Genomic DNA, 26,051 nt, shown 5'->3' with positions numbered 1-26,051 from the left:
ACAACTCCCCGATCTGCCACTTATTTTCCTCCCTGCCAAATGAAGTCGAAGGAGGAAAGCAGATGACTGCCGAGCAGGAAGGAGATTCATTTTGCGCTGTAAGTGGAGCAGAGCTGATGGCTGGAGAAAGGGGGCGATGGTAGGGACACAAAAGGATGTCATCTGGAGGGTATTTTTAGAGTGTGAGGTGCACTGATAACTGGCTGCCATTGCAATGCGCCTGCAGGTTCGCAGCAATATTATAACCGCTGTCATTCTGCAGAATCGCACATAGTGATGCACTAATGCAGAAAAGCCCAGGCAGGCTGGAAGTTCATAAGTGACTAAATGAAGTGAACTCAAACACAAATACATGCTTTCGATCTGCAGGTCAAGACTTCAGAGTGAAGGACAGATAGAGATGGTGAACATGTTTGAAATCTGCTGGCAGTATTTTCTCCATAAAAGACCTCAGAGACCTCCCACAGAAGAAGCGTACTGTCATTTCCTGTCAATTTATGAGTTCATCCATCAGTTATGTGCAGGAGCTTTCGTTTTCTTTTGCAAGGTGTTTGGGGTAAAAAAAATGACTTTTGTCTTGTAAATTAAGGACTAATTTTACCTCTTTGGGACTCTAAAAAACCTTTTTAAATAAAACAAGGGTAATTTAAAACGGTAATACTAACCAGCAGTAATTTTGCCACAGTTTATCATTAAAACGGTAACCTTTTCATCACTACTCTAGACTGGAGTAATCGTCAGTAAACATTGTATTGAAGACTGCATTCATATGCAAATATGAGGCTTCAACTCACACTCATATATTAAGATAGAAAAAAATAATCCTTCAGGAAACGTATAATTCTGGAAAAAAACACAAGTACAATCACTGCTCCTTCACATTAGGGATTGACAAACATGGATTTTTTAAGGCCGATGCTATACTTATTTTTTTTATCAGCCTTAGCCGATGACCGATACGGACTGCCGAATATTTTGGAGTCGAATCTATCTTTTGCTCCCTCAATATACATCATAAAAATTACACAATCTCATCTCATCTCATCTTCATCCGCTTATCCGGGGTCGGGTCGCGGGGGCAGCAGCTTTAGCAGGGGACCCCAAACTTCCCTTTCCCGGGCCACATTAACCAGCTCTAACTGGGGGATCCCGAGGCGTTCCCAGGCCAGTGTGGAGATATAATCTCTCCACCTAATCCTAACCAAATGTTACAAGTCTCAACCTAAAAAAAGGAACATTCATTGAACTTGAAAAAAGGTGTCTCCAGCAACACCGAGCTGTCTGTGGAAGTCTGTCTGTAAATAATGCCGGGTAAAAAATATCATCGAAACATCGGCCGATACGATACACCTATAAAACGCAAACATCGTCCAATAATATCGGCTGGCCAATGTATCTGTCTACCACTACTTCACATTAGAAGAGTACAAGTGATTCAAACAACCCAGAAATTTGACAGGAAGTTAATGGATTGATGGATTATGACAGATTATTTTTGAACAAACAAACAGGATGCTTATATATCAGGCAGCTAGAATATTTAAAATATTTTCCTCACAGTTCAAAGTTTTTCAGACAAATTAAAAGAATATAGCTTGCCATTACTTCTACGGCAGGGTCTTAAGAGGATTGCACTTTACCTCCAGGTCAAATCGAATGGATTTCACTCTGCGCTCAGTGGATTTTTTCATGTGCAGATGCAAAATGCAAAACACTTTGATCATGCAGCTTTGAAGATACCGAGCGATGGACACAGTTCCTCTTGGATCAAAACACTGATCACTTTTCAGTGATGTATTACTTGATATCAGAACTCATAACTGAGCATAAACCTATCAATCTGCACTTAATCAGATCCCTCCCTTACAGGTTGGTTAATGCTTAAATTTGATTTGTTTATGTAAGCAAAATAATGGTTTATGGTAAAAGTATATTTACTCAAGTACAGTACTTACGGTGCAATTTTGAGGTACTAGTTCATTATCACTTCATGCTACTTTATACTTCTACTCCATAACATGTATTTGATAGTTTTAGCTACAACTTACGTAGAGTGAGGAGATTTAGGTTATTCATCCAAAATAAATATCAACTAATAAAATAGAAGATATCATTGAGATACCCAGCAGTGTATTAGGAATAGCCTTACAGCTGCAACATTAACGTGATGATCATATTAATGCATCAATAATTATGTTAAATTATATGATATACAGCATTATAAGCGGTTGAAGATGAATGAATGAATGAACAGCATTCTGAAATGGGCATGAGTACTTTTGCTTTGCGTACTTGAAGTAGGCTTTGTATTAACACTTACATTTGTACTTATTTTAGAGTGTGTGTGCAGGACTTTTACTTGTATTTTTACACTGTAATATTGCTACTTCTACTTAAGTAAAACTATCTGAATGCTTGTTCCGTGACTAGAATACAGTCCTAAACATTTCCTCTCACATGCAACAGGTATACATATCTACCTCAATTCTTGGTTATTTTAGAGACAACAGTCCCACCTGCTGGTCATAACGTTTACCATAAATGAGAGGGAAATAAAATGCTTGTTATTTCATTGACTCGACACGCTGCTTTACTTGTCTTTAGGTGTAAAAACGAAACAATCATCAGGAAAAATCTATCAGTTGAAGAGTCATTGACACGTTTCCACGTGCACACCTCTATGCTAACATTCGCTTTGCTAACGTTTATTTCTGTGTTGTGTTACGCAAACAACACCTGATAACTGCTTATTGTATCTGCATTTTCTAAAGAAAATTTCAGACTTTCACACCAAGTTAAAAACAGAAACTAGCCCACCTGACAGGGGCGTCACAGCGGAAGTGAGCGGGTTGTCTCAAACAGCTCAGACACGGACGGACATGGCGTGTTTGCTAGCTAGTAGCAGCCTCAACACAGGCTCAACAATGTTTTCTTTAACACGGCGAACAAAATGCCACCCTTGGATATGCTGTTTGTTTCTGGGAATGTATTTAACGTGGCTGCCAGTTTCGGCGAAGCGGGACAGCCTCAGAGAAGTGACCGACGGGACCTGGGAGGAAATCCTGACGGGAGAATGGATGATTGAATTGTCAGTGTAATTGCTAACTGCTAACGGCTAACTGCTAACGGTTACTGTTAACTGCTAACTGCTACTGTTGACGGCTACTTTTAGCTGCTAACGGCTAACTGCTACTGCTAACGGCTTGTCAGTTAACTTGGATATTTTGATGATTGTCCGTGATTGTCCGTGTCCAGATGTAAGCTAAAATGTCTTACATGATTATTAGCATATCTACCTTAAATCAAGTGTCTAGCTAAGCTAACAGTTGTCATCTTTAGTTGCTTACCAGCTTACTTCAGATTTATTTGCTAATAAACAAGCTAATAAACTACATAATCAGTGTAGATCTACACGTTGGTGCAAGTGATTGTGCAGTTGATCGGAGGTCTCACCCTGTGCAACTTGACACCCCTTCAGCTACGCACCCTGGTGTCCAGCATGTCAGCAGCTCCAGCCGGCGTGGAAGGAGTTCGCGGACTGGGGGGAGGACATGGGGGTCAACATCGCCAAGGTGGACGTGACTGAGCAACCCGGTAGGTTTGAATGACCTTTACCAGCAGCCAGTTTCACTGTGACTCTTATGTGCACAACAAAACAGAGCTCAAGCCAGTGCAGCATGGCCGTACTATACAGTAAAGAGCGGGACAGATGGCTAAAACACCTTACAACAGCTCTGCAGTGAACACCATTTAGGTGTAGCTTTTAATGCCCAGTTTTAATTGATACTGTGTCAGAAATGTTGATTAAATTCTTCATATGTTGACTATATTTCAGCAAAGACAGCACCACACTCCTCCTTATGTAATTTAACATACAACTGGATCATATAGGAGGTGTTTCTTATACTTTGTCTACCCACTTTACATTGATGATGAGCTAAATATTAGAAACACCTCGCTGTCACAGCCATACAATCAAACAGAACCACAACTAAAGCCTCCAAAATGACTTTAGAGCTCAGGCTACACCTCTCTTAAACAAATCAACAAAAAATGGCAACTGAGAGCAGGTACAGTTACAGCATGTCTGAAAGCATGTTACTGTAATTTAATTACATGAGATGTATACTTAAAACAAACCTACTGGGAAATCTGCCAAGAGACTGTTAAAAATCTAAAGGAAAGTCCAGCAAACTGAATGCCTGACTATTCAAGCTTCTAGGTTCTCAGTCACACAAATGTAAAAGTCACACACAAACCCAATAATGCCCTAAAACAGTCCTGCCTATTGATTTTGCAACACTTGATCTACAATGATCTAAAAACAAAAATATCAAAGGAACAGTTACTAGTATATAGTTGGCAAAATGTCAACAGATTTGTCACAGTATATAATGCCCGTTTGGGCCAGGAGTTAGAGGCCATTTTATGAGGTTTGAAGGCAACGTAAGGCCACTCATTGAGCTACAGCCCCACCAGATAGTTGGTACCAGATTTTTAGATGCATCAGTTCCAGTTGCTACAAAATGATGTGATATGACAAGACTGAAAGACCAATGATTTTGCAACAAATTACAACCTGAAAATGGATTTTGAAAGATCTGAATGAGCTTTAACAAGGTGGTATTTTACTGTATTGTGTGCTAATGTTTTTCCAAGCTCTGTATATAATCTAATTTAATTTCAAACATGAATTCAGCCCGTCTGGTCTGAAATGATTTTCAGTTTAGTTATGAGTAAAAGTGTTTCCCTCTGCACACCGTATGTACTCTGTCTCCTCTCTCTCTGTAAGGTCTGAGTGGGCGATTCATCATTACTTCACTTCCTACCATTTACCAGTAAGTTCTTAGTTATTATCGCTTCCTGATACGTGAGTGACTGCGGATGTGCAGCATCTTGAAATAAAATAATCTAGTGGGTTTAATTAAGTTTAGAACGTCATGTGCTTTAACCTCAACAATTCTCTGTTCATTTTGTTTTGTTTTGTTATATCTTGGTGTTTGCATAATTTAATTTAATATAATCATCATTTAGAGGAAAACAAACTTAACATTTCTTGCATGGATTTAAACCATTGTGGGTGCAACTAATGTGTATTGAATCATGTATCTGTTATTTATTTATTAGGATAAATTGTGCGGAAAAGAGAAAAATGAGAAGGTAGAACCAGTGAAAGATTTTTATTTTTGCTTGATAAATGACTTAAATGGTTAATCGATTGACCCAGTAGTTTCAGCACTATTTCAGTCAGTTCACTATCAATTTAAAACACCAACAATATTCAGTAACAGAAAATCATTTTTTAACCAACACCACCAGTAGCCCTTTCAACAAAACTTGTGGTGACAAAGTTTCCTTTTTTTCTTTTTCATTGTTAAAATTGCATATTCAAATTCCAAATATACAAGCTTCAGACTGTGGTTATATGCTTTGCAAAATGCAGTTTCCCCCTAATTTGGATTGTTCACATAATGCTTCCCTGTGGAGACAATTTGCCCAAATATTTTGGCAGTTACACCACTGGCTAGTCGCCCATTTTGCTGTCTTGTTCTTCGTCACTTAACATCAACTGTCACTGTGACAATGTGGGTCAAAACACGGCTCTGTTCCTTAGAGTTTGTGTTTGTGTTTCAGCTGTAAAGATGGCGTTTTCAGGAAGTACCAGGGAGCTCGCACTAAAGACGACTTCCTGAGCTTTGTCGATGAGCAGAAATGGAAAGCAGTTGAGCCAATTTCCTCTTGGTTCGGCCCATCTTCAATTCTGTGAGTACTTGCAGCTTTACATAGTCATGATTATGACCAAGTGTGATGATGGGGTTACACAGGACGGCCTTTCCATTTTCTTTTTCAAATGATATGGATTATACATCAATACCAAAATAGGCTCCTGTGGTGATCATAAATATTCAGATTAATATCTCCCAGCTCTAAGGATGCACACGGTGATAACAAAACGAAACAGAAAACACAGATACCTGCCCTGTTAGCTCTATTCTTAGTGTCTTTTGTGGTGAACCAAAAATTTCCCTCCCCCTACTTATTTTTATATGTTTAAGCTTTGTAGTGATGTGACAATTTGACAAATCTGTGTTAAAGTATGCTGTCTTTTTCCTCCTCTTTTGGCAGAATGAATTCAATGTCTGCTTTGTTCAAGCTCTCCATGTTTATCCGGGTAAGTGAGGATTTTACTCCTTGGCAGTGCTGAGTGTCAACATATAGGTTTTAATAAACAGGAAGGTGTTTATTCAATCCCTCACAATCCATTCAGAGAAGAATGTGCTGCTCAGTGTCACATCGTATGTGAGAATTAGACTGGATTTTACAAGCAAAGCACAGTGGGTTTAAAAAAAACTAAATCCATTTTTACAGGATGTAGGCTGACAGAAAAAAACTGTAATTGACCTCAAATGTAGCACAGACACATATTGTAGGAAGGAAGGCTAAAGGACACAGAACGCGGTGTTTCTGGTTCTTAAAATTGATTGTTTTTTGACAAGCAAAAACACAGTCTGACCTCTTCTGAAAGATGACTTGTTATTTCCAATATTACAGATTATTTATTTTTTATTTTTACCCAGTCAACAAATCCCATGAATAGACCAAAACCAGCAGTGTCTTGGTGTCTTAATACTTTCCAGCTCTCAGCCCCAAGTCCATCAAAACATCTTTAAAAACAACTCATACATCTAACGTTTCTGTTCTTATTTTATTTATTTTATTTTTTTATCAAACATGAGAAAGAAATAATGCAATTATAGGGGACTGTTTTCAGCTGTAGATTAAAGAACATGTTGTGCTCTAGTCAGTATTTCTTGTAGTTGGACAGTGTATGTGAGATTAGGTATAAACTAACTATTGTCCATGTTTATGATAAAAAGCATCGGCAAATTGCCAGTGTTGTACGTTAGGTGGAGTGTCATTTAAATGGCCTAATCTAGCACAAGTAGAGTTTATATTTCACAATTATTGTTTTTCGTCAGATCGTTGTTACGATCTTGACTTTCTGAACGCACTTGAAGGCAGCTTCGTTTCACGGAGAAACGAAGGAAGAGAAAAAGAACAGAGACGCAGGGACTGAGCAACTTGTTGCAGGAAACAATCAGCTGCTACACAAACTCCCAGGCAATTTTTAAGTGTTTTGTTTTTTTACACTTCGTTTTTTTTAAACTGTCTTGTGGTAGTGATAGAGACAGGATGTTTACGGTTTACTGTATAGGACTCTCAAAACAAACTGTGACAAGTCAAATTGGCCACCACAACGCCGGGTTGTTGAATCTGTCTTAACTTTTCACCGCAGTGGCTTCCCCCACAGCAGCCTAAACAACCAGGACTTATGTTTTTTCTCAGTACTTCCTGCTCTAGTCTGAATGCTTTATGCTTTTATTGACTGTCCTCTTACAAGTCAAAATGTTTTTGTGTTCTCCAGCGTTGTCATAACTACATGACAGAGCAACTGGGGATTCCTGTTTGGGGGTCTTACGTTATCTTTGGCTTGGCCACTCTGTTCTCCGGCCTTGCATTGGGACTGGTGAGTACTTGTGCAGCACTTATTCCTGATCTTTAAAAACAGGGAAACTATCGTGAATTAACGGTTATGGTTGTCTTGACTTTGCAGTTACTGGTGTTCATCGCAGATTTCGCCTTCCCCTCACGGCGCTTTTCTTCTTCGGATTACTACCAGAGTGAGTTTCATATGAGATGATTCTAAATACTGCTTTATTATACATTTACCTTTTATACATACATGACAGAAACACAGCACAGATCCATTAAGAACGACTAGTAATCAGGTTTTGTTTGCAACTGGTTCATGATTGGTCACTGACCTGTTCTAAATGTTATCCTGCAGAAAAACAGTCGATGGAGCAGGCAAGGTTAATCCAACATCAAGAAGAAGAACATGAAGCTGACGGCGAGGAAGATGACGATGAGGAGGAAGAAGAAGACGATCAGGATGAAGTCTGGAGGAGGAGAAGGAGAGGGTCTCCAGAGGGCCGCCCAGAACCTAAAGGACAGGGTTTCTCTGATGAAGCTCTGAGGAAGAGGGTGGTGGGCAACCGTGAGGACGAGGAGGAGGACGACAGCTAGAGAGCCATGTGGTTCCTACTCCTTTGAGAAGAGCGTCGTGTCAGTGGAGTCGGAGGAGCTTTGGCCCAGAGCAGCAGTGTTTACAGCAGGGAGTCTTTAAATCCCCCGCCCCCTACCGTCCCCTTCTCCTCCTCCTCTTGGCCCCCAGAAACACCTCACTTCTTTTCTTCTCCCTCCCTTGTTTTTTAACAGGAGTGCTTTGGACTCGCTCTCCGCCGGAGCAGCAGGCTTCACCTGGAAAAAGCAAAAACACTCCTGACACCCGTTTCCACTTGTGGAGACAAATCGCCTGGCTGTGGTTTAAGTATGAAGTGTGGTAGAGCTGGATTTCGCAATGTTGTTTATGCTATGCATCGTTTTTTAAAGATATGTGTGTTAATGATATGTTTATCTCAGAATTATTATACCAGGCTTACGTTTGAGGTTTATTCAGTTGAATTTTATTACTACTCAGCTAATGTATAGCTTTCATACTGTTATTTTATGTTTCATAAATATTTTACAAACCCTGACGGTTCAACCAAACATAACAAAGTTCGCACACCTCATTTCAGTGTTTAATGGAGGAAAGAGTGAAAAGAAATGGAAGAAAGTGTTATAATGCTTGAGGTTTCACTCCTGGTTGACTTGGCGACACCTGTGGTTACCGTAGCAACAGCGAGCTCACTTTTTGTTCCATTACGACCTGCAATACTCAAAACTGATGAAAGTTGTCAGTTGTTGACAGTTGTCTTGTTTTGTAGATGTATTTTTGTTGAATTTGCCAGTGCTAACCTCGACAAACATCTCACGTTTCCTGTTGACTCCTTCACAATAAAGCCACCCTGTGTATCTCCAGTTGAATGCTTTTAATGTGGTAGGAAATCTGTTGGTGCAAACGGAAATTTTATGCAGCTCGTATACTGTTAGGAGAATAAACAGTGAACAGTGATGATGATTTTAAATCAGGCATGGCGGACTGCCAGAAACAATAAAAAATAATATATAGAGACGTTATTACTGGATGTAAATACATTCAGTGGCTATTGTAAAAATGTTTTATCAAAAACATAGTTTGATATCATGAAGATCTTAAAGGTTGTACTTTTAAGACGGGTCACAGGTCACAGCTCAGCCCCAGTCATTTTCCATCAGTCCGTGTAAGGAGTGCATCATTTGGTACGGGTACGTTATTTTTTCAGCAATCACACCCTAATGTTGACTTTGACAAAGCTGCACTGTCAGTTTGTAGAAGCACTAGGTCGATGCTGATTTTAGGAAAGGAGCTTTATTCACTCCAAATAAAAGCCTGATGACTGTTCTGTAGATACTGTCTACAGTAGTTCTGTAGATACTGTATACTGTATACTGACACCATAATGTGTCGTACAATCATACAATTCAGTTTATTTTGTGTTACTAATGTTTACCTGTGAATGTTTTCTTAGAGAACCCAGATGTGTTGTCGGCCTGTGGGCAGGTCTACAGAACAGTATTTGCATGCTGTAATACAATTAAAGAGAGGAACAGTCTAGAGGAGAACTTTTATAAATTGTTAAATACGGAGAGAAGTCTGTCGTACCTGTCCAGCTCTGTTTTGTGGAACAGGAAGAGGACCAGAATGAAGCTCTGTTCAATAAAGGGAGGTATAATACAGCCCACTGGGATCCTGTTTTAACCACTTTTAGTTTGACTTATTTTTCTCCAAATGTCAAATTAAACATGAACTTCTGAGGTTAGGCAAATTGGCACTTTTATGTGTATTTCTTTCAGATATGAATGCCACTCTGCTCAGCCTGTTTTCAGTCTTGTAAAACAAAAAGTGGATGTGTTTGTGTATGACTAGTGTTTTTAAGACATGTTTCACTGTTGACATGTTGATTTGATTAGGTTTATAATAACTGGTATAGACTGATTTACGTTTCTGCTGCTTTTTATTCCCAAAAAGGTAGTTACTTATTTCGGTGATGGTTGAAACAGGTTGTGATTTTTTACCCGACCCCTATTAACAGCTTGTAGCATTCACACTTTACTCAGAGCAGACTGTGCTCCTTAAATTGTTTGAACAATTATTTTGAATAAAGGGTTAACTATGAAAACAGTCCCACTTTTGTTTGCTTCCAGGATTATGAACCTCCAGTATTTCTATATTAATCTGTGATGCAGAAAGGAAATAAGAGTTGCTCAGCGGGGGGGGGGAAAGTAAATTGTAGACGTGCTGAAACGAATATTGTGTCAAATATTTGGAGAAACATTTTCTAATTCATTATGAAGTTGGGTACACACTGCAGCAGTGGTTGAACAAGTATTCAGATAATTTACAATAATAAAACAATGTAAAAATACTCCATTACAAGTAAAAGTACAGCATACAAATCCTACTTCAGCGAAGGTAAATGCTGCGTTTGCAGAAAAACAGCCCCTTTGACATATATATAATATACTATTGGATTGTGTCACTGTGTAAGTATCATTTTAATGCTGTTGCTGCTTGAGGTGAAGCTAGTTTTAAGTACTTTATATACAGTTTGGTAGTTCAGTCCAGGGGTTCCCAACATGGGGGTAAAGCCCCTCCAAAGGTCACAAGATAAACCCAGTGGGGCCGTCAGATGATTGAGGCAGGAAAGAAGAAAACACAATTCTTCTACTCAAAAGCATATATTCATTGCCTCAAAGAGTTATTTAAAAGAAATGAAAGGCAGATAGATTGGACACCAGTGACAGGTTTGATTTTTAACAGCGCCTCCTGTTAGATAGCTTATTGTATCATTTATTAAGGGCAGACACTAACGGTGAATAGGGTCAACATTTTAACCATCACCATGAAACTTTCCCAGTTGACTATTACATTAAGAAAAATTCAATTTTGCTTTATAAGTTTCCTGAAATTGTATTATTATTATTTCTCATCTGCATAAATTCCCAGGACATAAATCTAAACGTTGCATAAAGCCAAGTTCACAATTCTTAATAAATAGATAATTTAGATCATTTTAAATCTCTTTTTGACACTGTTATGGTTTTAGGAATAAGATGTTATAGAAATCAGGCTGTAAATGCTACATGAGTACACAGTATGTTGTTCACAGCTGAGGACGTGATTTAATTTTATTTGCATGACCTTAATTAATGAGCTGGTTGAAGGCGGTGCAAGTTCAACATGCTTAAGAAACCACAAAGCATTGTCTAATTAATGAAACGTAAATGGAAATATATCTAAGCTCCGGTCTGTGCCAGCAGATGTCACTCTCGTACTCATTTTGGTTTATGTTCAACCTATAAGACGGACATGTAGCACCTTTCAACAACGATTCAAAGTGATTTTTACATAAAAGGCATCAATGAAAGAAACACAAGACTATGCAGGAATACATTTAAATAGAGAGTAAAATACAAGAGTAAAAAAAAGAATAAAACAGTTACAGTGCTGGGCTTCCAGTATCTACACTTAAGGGAGCAGGTGACAGAGAATTTAAAGTGGCACTTAAATAAGCAAACATAAAGCAGTTCACATTTCCATTTGATTTCCGATGTGAGTGGTGTTACTCCCTCTGGATTAAGAGGGGAGTCCGTCCTTAGCAGATCTTTAATCAGTCATTGCAGCTTGAGTGGCCTTCTGCTCCTGTTCTGTTCAGCAGCGTTTAATCTCTCCGAGGGTGGAGGACATGAAGGTGTTTGGAGGGATTCCCCCTACTGTACCAGCCCTCTGCAGGCCCTTCTGATGTTTCCGTGCAGAGAGATCATATAGTGTGTGTTTGCACATGCCAAACACCCAGCAGATGCTTGATAAAAGCTGCCTGGCTTTGATTTATCGGGTACATGCAGATCCATCTGCACGGGACGGGGCAGTCGGCTGTTTTAATGTTCTGCAATGTAAAGTGAACGCAGATGGCACCGCCGCTGCTTTAGTGGTTTCTGTTCTTGTTCATTTAGCTTGCTCTGGTCCGTGTGGTTTTCCAATGTCGTTGTTTTCACTTTAAAAAGAAACTTTTTGACTCCGTTTGCAACACTGGAGGGAGGAGGGAATTGTTTATAAAAGCAACACAGTGTTAGCCATTTCTTGGGATGTCTGTGAGTCGGTGCACCGCTTTGGTCCTGACTGAAATATCTCAAAAAGTGCTGGATGGATTGCAACAAAGTTTTATATAAAGGCATTCTTGGTTACCAAACGATGTATCCTACTGGTTTTGCTGACTTTAACTCTAGCGCCAACATGAGGTTGACATTGGTGATTCAGAGTGAAATATAACAAACTTGGATGGATTACCATAACATTTGCTAAAGATATTCAAGTTTCTATATGATGATTGGTGTTCAGCAAGTGTGAACATGTTAGCATTTAGCCAATGTTAGCATTTAGCACAGTGCAGCATCACAGAGTTGCTATCATGGCTGCAGATCCATGATCCATCCCAGCAAGATCTAATCTTTTCAACCAAGTAGCCTACAGTAAGAGGGTCAAACTTTATTTATATAGCACCATTTTAAACACAGGTTACAAAGTGCTTTACATCAACATCAGTACAAACCAAAGACGACATAAATATCAAGTGCATACAGCAGAACATAATAATCTATTAAAGTGAGTAAAGTACCTTAAAGGTCCCATATTGTAAAAAGTGAGATTTTCATGTCTTTTTTTAATTATTACATGGGCAGAGGCACTGTAAAAATTCTGTGAAACTATCAACACTTAATCCCCAGAGAAATGCACATAACCGCTTATCACGAGCTTAAACGAGCCGTCAGGACTTCCTGTACAGTTGTGATGTTACAACTGTACTATTTCTGCATTCCTAAGCACTGGGACATGGGACTTCTCCTACATGGAGTTTACGAGCTCCGACTTCAGAGCGTTCCAGACCATTTAAGTTGAGCGTGAACAGAAAAAACATGGACGACGGGCATCAAATACGTTAATAAACATATTGGCCCTCATTTATCAATCTTGCGTGAAAACGGGCGCAGATCTAAGCGCAGAATTGGTCGTATGGCAGGACCCACGTGTGATTTATGAAACATTTTTATCCGACCAATCTCAGCGTACGAATGAGCGGGCCTTGATAAATGCTGCGGCTGAAGTCGATCGTTATTAACATGTTACACCCTTAAATATTCCTGGTTCGGAGGCCTCCCCCACTGAGGTCAAACATGGAGAGGAGAAACGCTGGTAAGAAAATAAACTTTTCCGACACAGAGATCGGCATCCTGACATCCGAGATGGCGCAAAATAAAGATGTGCTTTTTGGCAGTCTTAAGAATGGAATAAAAGGGGCCCATAAAAATGCTGTATGGAAAAGAATTACGGAGGCAGTCAACCCGAAGCAGCGCTCCACTGTGACCCGTGTGAGTGTGTGCGCACTGCTGAACCTGCGCTCCTGCTCTGTAGCGGGGTTTGCCAGCGGGGTTATCTAGTATACCGTTAGAGGATAACCTTTGTCACCTAGAAGAACCATACCAAGCTGTTAATCATCTGATACCTTGTTTGATTTAATGCAATTTATCGAGGTTAGCCACTTACTGAGGAGATGACTTTGGCTCTGCAGTGCGCATTCCTGCAGCCGCGCGCCAACACATTAATTCATTCATTGATTCATCTTCAACCGCTTGTCCCTTTTGGGGTCGCGGGGGGCTGGAGCAGAGCTGTTTTGAAATATAAAAGAATCGTGTGCCCCTCCGGCCACCACCACGTTTAAAAGCGATAGCTTGGAATCACAAATCACCTGTACATTTATCGAGTGGTAGTTTTGGCGATTGATGAATGCGTAATCATTCATGGATGGTTCCCTTCAGACGCACATGAGTACAATTGCTCCAACCACAATTTTATTTTTTTTTATTTGTTTTAAGAATCCGTTTTGATCTGTTCTTAACATGTGACTGTTTATGCTTAATGACAGCTGAGGTTTGTTCATTATTTTCAGACAGATTTTGTTGCACCGCAAATACACAGGCTCAAATGTGCGTACATGATCTCAGACCTGACGTGAGATTTGATCGTAGCTCCCGCTCACGTCCAAATTGATAAATGCCGAAGTTTGCATGGAAATGGTCGTACGCATGCTGTACGTTCGTTTGATAAATGAGGGCCATTGTGCGGCAGTGGATAACATTGGTTGACATTAGAGCGGTATTCAGCTAAAACATCTTCATCAACTGATCTACAGCCGTATATGTAAAAGCTCTACATATCGCCATGAAATAGAACTGGGTACAATATTACAAAGGGCCTTCAGTTTTGCAGCACAGCACTGCTGTGACACTTTTTTTTTTAAATTTCATCACAATGACACTGTAATAGTAAATTATAAGAGTCTGCAAACTAATGTAGCCTATAATATATATACATATATTTATAAATATATATAAATATATATACATATATGCTAAGAGATTATAACTCATATTTTCATGCCAGAATATTCAAAACAAGTTGTGTTTAAATTGCAGTATCTAATACAACACTACATGCAGGGAACTAACGTTTATAGCCTATTTTTTGAAGTTTTATCTCTCACAAATTGTGTCTCCAGTGGCGCCGCCATCGTTCTCCGACTTATCTTGGTGAGGTCAGGGTAGGTTGAGCTCCCCCTAGTTTGCGAGTTGGAGGTTTTATTTTGACAGGTATTCTATTGCACTTTTCTGAGTTGGAGGTCCGAAAGTTCAGCATAAATATAGGTAGAAAGTGGCGCTACTGTGCTGTTACAGTCATTCCTCAGCTGCAATAACAGTGTTGAGAGTGCAGATGCAGAAGACCTGGAAACACTGACCAATCAGAGCAGAAGGGGCTTTTTCAAGAGGGGGGTCTTAAAGGGACAGACGCTTAAACACAGGGTCAATACAGCTATAAAATATTTAAACATTAAGCAAGTAAATATGCTCTGTTTCAACCCAAAATACAAGTAGTTTGAACCTGAAAATGAGCATGATATGGGACCTTTAAAACCGTACCAAAAGTGCAGTACTTGAACATACTTTCTAACGGTCCACTGTCTGTGGCTGAGAAATGACCTGAGATTTTATCTGCTGTCATGGCTTCAACCTGAGTCACTTTTTCCACCTCAGTGCATGGGGAGCAGCCGGCTTCCCCACACTCATCTTCTCTGTTTCCACACTCTTCCAACAGAAATCCATTTTCATTTGGGCAACCACATATTTCCTTGAATAATAATAATGGGAGCGTACTCCGACAAATGATGAATTGCATCAACTCCATAGGCAAAGTGCCTTTTCTGCCTGAAAGTTTCATTATATGAGAATCGAGCGTCTCTTCAGCATGCAGGACAGGAGAGGCATTTTTGGATTGAGGCTTTTTTTTTTTGTATTTAAATCCCCGGGCCAGCGGCCAGGAGAGTTTTTTGCTCTAACCACAAAAATCCACGAGCAAAACAAGGCAGTGTTATATGATCCTGCCGTACTCGCTGAGCTACTGGACGCCAGCGAGGTGCGAGTGTGAGCGCTCAACAAGGCAGCACTTGTTCTCTGAGCGGCTGTGTCCCCTCAGTGTCCTCTGTGTGGTTAGACCATTAAAACCTATAAAGGAGATGAAGAGATTGAGATTCCTCTGTTTGAGCTTGTAATGATGATTTATTCGTCATCTGACACGCTGTGGGAGATAATCACGAGACAGAGACAATGGTTTTGGTTCTTTCTGTCTGAGCGCCGCCTTTCTCAAACTGACTTCTCATGTATAAAAATTCACAACATTTAGCAGATTGTTCTGGTCTCAAGATGGCTCAAGCAACTGTCTGAAGTTCAAAAACCTTAGAAAGTGATCAAATCCTCCACACGTTCAGCAGATTTGGAAGTTCATTCAAATTTTGATCTCAACTGAGGATAATCTTCCATACACTGCGATCAGACAGAATCATGTTCTTTACCCTGTTTTATATAACTGATTTAAACTTTCAACTCTTCTATACTTTGTTCAGAATTTGACAAAGTACTGGATGGTTTGGAGATTGTAATCGCGGCCCTTTAGATCCTGATTGTGTGCCCTTTCTTAAAAAAAGTGTTTTAATGTTGTCTACTGCTAGTTTGGCTTGGGCTCCATGGTTAAATAAAGGTTTATTATACAAGAATATTTTGACAGATATTTCTTCTATTTAAAATGCATTTCTGTTAAATGCAAACAAATATGTCTAAATATAAGTAAATATGCTACTGTAATCGTTTTCAATTGATTCTTTGTGCAGATTTCATGATATGAATGGAAGAGCAAATGCCGGAAAAAGTGTTTGAACAGCAAACACATATCCTTTGTTTTTGTTTTTTGACAAATGAATCAAATATCAACCAATCAAACAGATACTGTATGTCCTTCCACTAGAAATGCATCAAACCATTTGAGTCCCTTTCAAGATGAATAATCAGCTTATTTTGTTTTGTTCACTTGACTTTCTGAACAAATTGTACACTTTTGAATTCAACTTTTTTCTACCTTCATGACTAATTTGTCTGGAGCTCGGGCGCCATATTTCAGCTCTCTGTTCAGCCCGCGTGTCCATTGTCAGACAGTATGACTGTTCAGTGACTAATTGTTTCACCGCTATAATTACAGTCCACCAAAAATGATTTCTTTTTCTTTTTTTTCCACAAACACTGCCCTCTGCCCACCCGTATATTTACATCTATGAGCTGTGTGTCACTTCCTCTCAGGTCACATAATTACATGGAGGCTCAAACAAAAATAAAGAATGAACACAAAGGTTTGTTGTTGTGTCTCCCTCCAGTCTGCAGCAGGTATATTTTCAGAAAACCACTGTGGTCATGCCAGAGAGAAAACCCACCGTGCCTCTTGTCTTCGCCTGGATGCAAAGGTCACTGTATGCAGGATACTAAAATAGCAGCACATGCACGCTGAAGTATAAACAAAGGGGAATATACTGGCCGGATTTGCAGAGTGTTAGCAAGTTCAGGATAAGTGCTGAAGCAAAGACAGATCCCAGGGGCATGCAAAAAAAAGGTATATTTAAAGAAATAATAAATGTAACTGACTCACACATTTGAGTCATACAAGAAGGAAACTCTTTAATAAAACCCTTTAAAACCGCCAACTTTGAATGGAAACGTAGCAGCATAGAGGCTATAAAAATCACTTTCACAGCTTCCTGCTCTTAATTACATCTCATATTTTTAGAGATATATCAAATTTCTAAAATTTATGTAGGCTAAAAGATGTAAAATGGATGAGTGTCAATGTCAGTCTGAACGCAGAGGCGTTGATGCACTCCTTTGTGTGTCTTGTGGTTTGTGTCAGTGTAAATCCTCTGGTCAGGAGGAGCTTGATGTTTACTCAAATGACAAAACTTTAAACTGAACTCAATGGGCGGTGCAGCCGTTTCCATGGATCCGTGGGTTTGTTTTGGAGTGCGTCCCCTGATGCGAAACACACATCTGGTCTTCTCGGTTCATCTGAAAAGTCCTGCACTATAACACATGAAACACACCCACAAATTTAAACATGATCCCAGGTCAGCAGAATGAGCCAAATCTGCCCGTGAGTTTGGGTGTGTGTGTGTTTAGTTATCTGCATTCCAGTTTTGTACATATTAAATCTCTTCACAGGAAATGGACAAAAGGAAAAGGGATGGGACAGGATGGCTGTTTGTCAGAGCCTAAAATGTTATTAGTAATAACTTATAAGTTAATCTTCATCTATAGTTTATCTGCCATGCCGTGAGCTCCAGTGGTGGAAGAAGTACTGGATCCTTGAGTAACTCCAAAATTGTACTTAAAGGTTATTTGTGTAACTTTCGGAAAGCCCTTATTTTTATCAATAAAAGCTTTAACTACTAAACCCTAACCCTAGCAATGTGGCCACAGTAGCACATTGGCAATCATGCTAACATTAGATAGCTAAAACCACAGTATACCAGTGTTTCCTCTAGGAGTTTTATCGAGTTTGTTTGTGCCACCACAAAATAGTCCACAAAAGCTAAAGCTCTGCAACACACACTGCAGCGGTTGGCAGTGTAAACTCCAGTACCAAGGGTCTGATCCCAGAGTCCAACATATTCACCTCTCTACTTCCAGTCTGTCCCCTCTATGTTTCCTGCTTAAATCTATTCACACTTACATGTTCCTATGACACTTCTGCCATTACTGCAAGCCTGAATCAAAAGTTGGAAGCTCACGATTTCCGATTACAAGTGAACGCAGCATTACAGTTAGTGATGAGTTCGGCTGGCAGACCAACGGCCTCAGCAGCGTCACTAACATGGCTGTTTATTTACATCTAGCTGGGCGAATGTCTCCACAGACACATATATTGTAACATTTGGCAAAAAGGAAAGTACAAGTGCTTTCATTAGTGGGTCATATGATCAATTACCATTGTTTGAACTCCCTATTTGATAGATAGTAACTTAAAAGACAGTTAAATAGATGAAGATATTATGGAGTCCATCTTTAAGTATCTCCTGTGTGGGTCAGGGTTAATATGTTTCTCCTTTCAGATTGAGTTTATACAGCATGTGTTAGGCTAAAGCATGTCATAAATTTAATCAAAACAATCAATGCTGCAGAAACAAAATGTCACAGTATGGATATTTAGATAGATATAGATAGATAGATAGATAGATAACTTTATTTATCCCCGAGGGGAAATTAGGTCATCATAGCAGCGGTACAGAGCAATCAGAAGTACTAAAATAAGATAAAATATAAAATACAAAATATAAAATACAAAATATTTATTTAATATTTATTTAGTGTCAGTGAGACCGTTCAGATAAGAAAACCTATACTTTCCGTCCACACTCTCACTTTATACTACGGTTACATAATCAGGGGAATGGTGATGGTGATGCACCACAGCGCTTTGTGTAATCGACATGCATGGTATTATGGTTGCATAGTCAGATGGGGCATCAAAGTGTTTCCCCTAACGGGCAGTGACAGGTTGTTTTGGCCTTTAGCCGGCAACATTACATTTACCTCTGTGTCTGAGGGCAACTGTTGAGCAGCATCTCTGCTGGAGACGAATGAATTAAAGCGACACAGCCCTGAAGTATGAGAACTTCATCTTCAACTTCATCATGTAGCCTATTTGCCTTTAAGACGCGGGAGACCATCAGACTTTAGTGGCAGGGCTAGGTGACAAGCTAATGGCCAAACTGGCAACCCCCCAGGTAATAATCCTCCTCTGTAACCTGCTGCTGCAACAAATTAGCATGTTTTTCTAATAACCTATGTCTCTTTGGAGGATGTTGAAAGAATGAAAAAGTTTATCTCTATTATCCATCGTTTCAAGCAACCAAATCCCCTGATCCCAACCTCCTCAATGTGGCCTTGACGCCTCCCCTAACCCTTCACAACATGCTTCCTATCACAATTTCTGCCGTGTAGCTCCGACTTCCTGTTTATATTTGAGACAGAGTGTCAGGAAAAGGGCTCGAGGCTCAGAGCAGGATCATGACTCCGGTGTTTCTCTTGAGAGCTGCAGCTGTTGGGGGAGGAGAAGGAGGTGGAGGACGGACTATTTCTATACTATTTCTGTACAGTCCTGACAGTGCAGTCCAAAAGATTCCTCCATCACCAGGTAATTACAAGGTTTATATGTCAGGGGAATAATTACTGAACTTCGTCAGCTGCAGTCACTGTGTGTCTGAAGCCTTTTAATTGCAGGGTTCTGGTGTTTGTCAACATGTATTTTTGGGGGAAGGCTCAGGAATAATAGAGGGGTTCATATAACTCCATAGACCCCCCCCCCCCCCCCCCCCTGCCCCCACACACGCATCAGAAGAAACCGTTTGTGTCCTCTTCTGTCACTTGTATCTTTACAGTAATGATTTAGCAGATAGTCAGCAGATCGGAGGTCAGATAATGTAATTAACCATCGGGGCGCTCATGTATAAAGAGTCTTTCAGCATAACTGACAGTATGACACGCTCCACCGATGCTTATTCACGCGCAGGTCAAGAATGTATTTTATCATTTTTAAAAAGTTCTTAATCATTTCCTCCAAAACAGGAGTAAACAGAGAAAAAAAAAGTGCATTTATTGGGAACTATCTTCAGCTGTGGATGAACACACGTACTGTATGGTGTTCTGTAGTAGTTACAGCAGCAGAAAGGTGTGTGTGATCAACTTAAAATAAACTGCAGTATCCATGTTCATCATTCCCAATCTAAATTCATCAAACACTGCAGCTCTGTCATTGGTGCTCAGCATCTGATACCAACTGCTCGACCGCTCATCAGGTAGTTTAAAGAGTGACAAAGTCCACTTAGGGAGGAGGTCAGGGTGGACCATGAGACGCAGTTAAAAGATCTGGGAAGAGCTGGTGAGTGGTCGAGATCATGAGTCAACATTATTGAGTCAAATGACAGTTTCTGAGGTAAAAAAAAACTTAAACTAAACACAGGATGACTTGTGATGTATCGGCTGATCAGGAGCCACGGTGAGTCTGAGCACTGTGAAGTACTGTAGTTAAACTACGCAGGATGAAACATGATGACAAGTGCAATAACATTATGTTAAAATATCCTCTGGCTGAGAAACCGAGACTGTGTTTGACTCAACAGGAATCAGTCGTCCCTGACTGACAGACGAGGACAGATTTTACGACCTCCTAATTATAATTCAGAGGACGAACACGAGCCTTAACTCACCTCAGTAATGAACTCATCTGAGGCTGCGCTCGTGTTTCAATGTCTGAACTTTGTGGTCAGCTGACGAATATTAAAATAAACTCATTCTGTCTTCTGACATGTTCATTACTTTCCACCCAGCGAGTATGGATTGGACCCCACGAGAATCTATCAGACTGCCCCCCCGAAGGACGCTGTCTCTCTCAGTTGATGAGTGACATGTATCAAACTGTGCAGTGTTACACAGCCAGACGTCCTCTACAGGATATTAATGTTCAGGTGGCAAACTCTTGATGCTCGTAGCTCTGCTTCAACTGTGCAGGAGTCTGACGATGGCCCACCAAAATTTCCACAGGTCCTGGCACAGTGGTTTGAGCAGTCGCCCAATGTAAAGAGGCTGAAGGTCCTTGAGGCAGCGGCCGCGGGTTCGACTCTAGCCTGCAGCCCTTTGCTGCCTGTCTTCCCCTCTTTCTCTAACCCCATCTCCTTTCGGCCCTAGATACTAAAAGGCTTGAAAACTGCCAAAAAAATAATATATATATATAAAAAAAAATCCACAGGTCAGAAATTCATCTGAATGTCCATCGATCTGTCCTCGCCTGGCGAGTTGCCTCAAAATCACATTTTTTTTCCCACACAAACCTTGAGTTCAGCAACTGGTCAAAGTGCTCACGTGAATCTCCTACTGTAAAAACATCTGTTTACTTTTCTAGTTGTTTGTCTTTGTGCCAGTCTGCCGTCTGTTGTAGACTTGGTTAAACAGCTTCTAAATGCTCACACTCCCATCAGCTGCTTTCATCTCACACCACATGCAACTGTTCTGCATGTATGTTTATCACCACCGCCTCTTCTGGTTTCCTTAGACTACAGTTTCCCCTTTAATCTTCTACACTGGTGCATAGTGCAAATAAACACAACTCAACACAAAACCACACAACGGTAAACTAATTTGTATAAGGTGACGTGTCTAATTTTCCATCTTTGAACCCGCACCATTTGATTTTTTAGTCACTTGGAGTTCTTCATATTAGCTTAGCTTAGCTTGCTTTTAGTCTCCACCTCTTGAGTGAAATTACTTTTTATCTGCTAAATGTTCCACTATGTTCACTCGTTTCTAACTGTATCTGCTGTTTGGGGCTGAGTGCAATCAACTGTTTCTGCAGAGACTTTTTCTTTTTCTGTTGTCATTCATGAACTGCAGCCATGCTGCTTCAAAGGTTTTGCACACAGAGATTATGAAATGTGACACCAACACGTTGTCTGGGCTGCGGGCACAGTTGACACTGATTAAACTGTGCAGCACATCAAAAGAGTCCAGTTTTGTCACCCTGTGAAGTTCACAGACTCTCCCCTTTAAATTCCAGCCACTGTTCAGTTAAAGAAAAGTCTCGTCAGAAGGTGATAAAACTCTGCTATGATGTTTGAGGTGTTTCAAAAGGTCACTTCTCACATTCTGTGTGTTATGTAAAATGTGTGCCTTTTATCATATCTTACACCTTCATTCATTTACACCTTCACTTATTTATAGACGCAGATACATCTCTTCTCTTTAAAAACTGTTTTAAAATATTGCACAGCAGCCTACATGGTCTGTGGTTGACATCACTTTTGTCCAGACTGAAAATCCTTGACAACTATTGGATGATTGTGATGTACAGGCATTCATGGACCCCAGAGGATGAATCCCATTGACGTAATCCCCTGATTTTTCCTGTAGCGCCACCACGCGTTGGACATTTGCGAATGGATTGCCATGACATTCGTATAGACATTCATGAACCCCACAGGATGAATCGTTATCTCTTTGGTGATCCCTTATCTTTTCATCTAGCACCATCATCAGGTATTTTTAGACGCGGCAGTTGAACTTTTTTGGCTTCATGCATCAATGAGCAGCTTTCAAAGGAATGAACAGGCCTCCGACTTAAAACGCTGTATCCGGTTCTCTTAATACATCCATTGCACCAACATGTTTTCAAACTGGTGAAAATGGCGGCCGAGGAAGCTTCAGTGGATGCTAATAAAACAGCGATCACTATACAACTATACACATGTGAGTTCTACATGTGTTTTATTCACTATGTACCACTATACTGTAGTCAGAAAGTGAGAAAACAAGCCAGCACATATTATGCTCTGCTGTTTGCAATTCACCTGTAAAGACTAGAAGACGTGGTTCCAGTAAGTGCATACGGGGCGTGTGCTATTCAGACACTACCCTTTCAAAATGTATGTACTACACAAGTGAGTTCATAGTGTACACAGTGTACCACACAACACAACAATGGTTGACTTGTGTCTACTAAATATGAAAATGCTATTGTCAACAGTAACATGAGTCGTTAAATCCTGAGTCCTGAGTTACATTCAGATCTAATCCCTCTCCCAGTCGCTGTTCGCTGTAAGTTATTCACATGCATTTCAAACTGAAGGAGAAAACTACAAACAGATGGTGAGAAGGTGGTTTCTACAGCTGTTGAACACCAAACACATGTGGAAAACCTCATTGATTTGTCTTTCACTCGCCTGAAAGACAAATCAAAACATCTCCTGGTTCTCCAGCCGTGGCGCCTGCGGATCCACTTAAGGAGGATTGACACCCCTTCCCTCTGAAAAAACTAAAGAGAATTTCACAGGTGCCCAAATTCCCAAACCCTCCAGGGGGCAACTCCGGACCGTCTGGACCATGACATTCCTGCTGCAGCATGTGGAAGATTCATTTCTCCTGACTAAAGGGGCTCACCTCCAGCCTTCCGATGCCACAGTCGACTCCACAGCAGCCGGTGAGGGTCAGTCAGGAGGTGAGAGGTCGAGGCTCAGGCAGGCGAGGTCTGGAGGGTTCACGCCACGGCGACTGCTGCTCGTCTCCTCAAAGAATTCCCTTCCTGTCTGACGGAAAGAGCAACTCTTTTATTCATATGAATTTTGAGGCTGTTAAAAGTTTGTTTATATCCATAATGTTGGTCGAATCAAATCAAATCAAATCAACCTTTATTTTTATGGCGCTTTTCATACAGAAAAGTATCGCAAAGTGCCTTACAGAGATGTACAGAAAAAGAGAAACATCAAATAAAATCAGGAGAAGAAAGTTAAAAGAACCCAACCCTTCCACAGTCATGCACAGACACACACACAAATGTATATACGTTCATTCACACATTCACACAAACACACACAGCCATGCAGACACACAGACACACAGACACACAGACTCACACCTACACCAACACTAGCTGTATTAAGTTTAAGCCTGAATGTGAAGCTTTCTTTTCTAAACTGAGAAAAATATATAATTAAGATAAAAAAAACAGCATATAAATCATCCAACATACCCATTAAAACACGACAAATATACAAAGGTCTGACAAAAAAATCTTTACTAAAGGTCCACCTACTAAAAAACTAAATAAAAGTATAAATGATGCTGCAGGCTTAAACTTAAAAGTGTGTGTTCGTATGTTAAACTATATTTTATTTAGTATTAATAATATTTCCACATATAGATAATGTTTTATGTTTTAAGGCCTTTTTATGTTTCAGGGTATCCAGATGAATACTTAAAGTGTCAATAAATGCATTTATGTTTGGTTTTGGCCTTCAAAACTGTGGTATGATACTTCCACGATAAGGACATTTCCAAAAATGAATTATTTATTATATCCTGTATATTTGTATTTATTTTGTATTGTTGGATGCACAATATAGCTGCCTTACATTGTTTACTCTGGAGTCGAGGATTCTGTGGACTGTATCACAGTTTTTGTTCTATCATCTATATTTATCTAACTTTTTATTTAGTAATTTAGCCATTTAAATTACATGTGCAAATCAATTTTGTTGTAGTTTCAGAATATAATTGCTGTCCTAACTGCAATTTTGAAGACATCAGACTGCGTGTAATTCAACTGCAACTTAGTTTCACTCCAGAATAATATATGTGGAGCTTGTGCTCGATATCACACCTGCAGCTTGCAGATTTCCTGATGAAGCAAAACATGATGCTCACACTATATTATACTTGCAGAAAACATTTTAAATTGGTCCAGAGGTGAGTTCTTTGAAAAGGAAATCCTTGGTAACCGTGAAAGCTGTGAAACCTCCAAAAGACAACAGTTAATAGATCCAACTTAAAGAACATCATGTGAAGTGTGACGGCCCCCTTCTGTTACTAGGGCCTGCTTTGTCTGTTTTCTGTCTGCAGGTATCTGAGTGGGTGGGGCTTGACATCAGGAGCACCTGGCCAGTCGGAGATTATAAGAACAGGCCGTCTCACTCAGTGTCTCTCTCACTCTCACCAGAAGGACCTGGCTTCCCTCCGGCTCTGTTTTGTTGTTTTGACTTTGGCCTAGTTTTTTACACTCTACAACGCTCCGCACACATCACTCACATGCACCCATTGACAGACACATCGATGACTTCATGTTTACGCCTCATCGCATTACTCTGATTTGTGCATTTTACTTTAATAAATATTGTTATTTCTTACGTTTATCCATGTCTCACCATCTTTTGTCATGGCTCTTTGAGCCAGTCATGACAGAAGACATCCATCATTCTTTAAATCAAATGAATCCCAGCCTGAATATATGAGAAATGCTTGCGTCTTTTTCATCATACCTGGAATTTAACTACCACAGTCACAATATTACTAGTTAAATATGAGCTCTTCACGCCACATAATGGAGACCTTTTTAATCTTTTGGTCAACAGTTTGGAGCATACAGAGCAGATTGCATTGCAGAGATTTCACGCTCTATATGGAGACACATTCCTCCATGTCAGCTTAGATCCAGCTCTCTAAATGCAGGACAGGCCGTAACCTGTTCACAGCTCCCCTGACATCCTGCCTCCTCCCTCACAGCACTGCAAACCAATCACTCACCTACCTGCTCTTTTTTTTTACTGGTCACACTAAACTGGCCTTGTTCCACGCAAAAAAAATCAATTATGAAATGCATAAATTCCTCTTTTATTCTTTTTTCTTGAATCATTCTTTAGCATACCATTTCTTATCTCACGCTTGTAAAAAAAGAAGCACTTCTATAAACCAATTATTTAAAGCAGCTTTACTTGGACAAATCCCAAAGTGAGTAGCTTACAAAGCAGAGAGACAAAGCCTCAAACTCCTTTGTATGTTTGTCAGAGCGCCACGTGTTTGAGGAGGCAACTGTTCACTCTTTCAGTAAAAGTCACCTGCAGGTCCAGACACGCCGAGCAAACATACAGGTTCAACAGAGTGCAGCATTTGAAAGATGCACTTGGACAATAGCAGAGTGTTTGAATGACAAATATCAGTCATATTGTATGTGTGTCAACGACTATTTGCTCTATTTGTAGTTCTCACGTCTTTGCACAAGATTTTACACGCTTGTGTTCTTAAGCGCAGCCTGG

The 26,051-nt window shown here is 40.1% G+C and overlaps 1 protein-coding gene across 1 annotated transcript; it reads left to right on the top strand.

Moving 5' to 3' along the window:
• Positions 1-2,886: 2,886 nt before the first annotated feature.
• tmx1 (thioredoxin-related transmembrane protein 1) lies at positions 2,887-8,925 on the top strand. Its single transcript, XM_083924746.1, has 8 exons — positions 2,887-3,088; positions 3,479-3,594; positions 4,793-4,838; positions 5,635-5,763; positions 6,127-6,172; positions 7,427-7,528; positions 7,616-7,682; positions 7,850-8,925. Exons 1-8 carry the CDS (start codon positions 2,925-2,927, stop codon positions 8,086-8,088), a joined length of 909 nt encoding a protein of 302 aa, XP_083780872.1. The 5' UTR covers positions 2,887-2,924; the 3' UTR covers positions 8,089-8,925.
• Positions 8,926-26,051: the final 17,126 nt, after the last annotated feature.

The sequence above is a fragment of the Echiichthys vipera genome (genome assembly GCF_963691815.1).
Source record: "Echiichthys vipera genome assembly, chromosome: 12".
In the NCBI taxonomy this organism is placed as follows: domain Eukaryota; kingdom Metazoa; phylum Chordata; class Actinopteri; order Perciformes; family Trachinidae; genus Echiichthys; species Echiichthys vipera.
Note: the sequence above shows the minus strand (reverse complement) of the source record. Positions and strands in the feature narration are given on the sequence as shown.

Bases quoted from the DNA above. Each gene is read 5' to 3' on its own strand.
- tmx1 (XM_083924746.1), top strand. From the start codon at position 2,925: ATGTTTTCTTTAACACGGCGAACAAAATGCCACCCTTGGATATGCTGT. The intron at 3,595-4,792 runs GTAGGTTTGAAT...TCTCTCTGTAAG, and splicing joins GGACGTGACTGAGCAACCCG to GTCTGAGTGGGCGATTCATC. The intron at 7,529-7,615 runs GTGAGTACTTGT...TTGACTTTGCAG, and splicing joins CCGGCCTTGCATTGGGACTG to TTACTGGTGTTCATCGCAGA.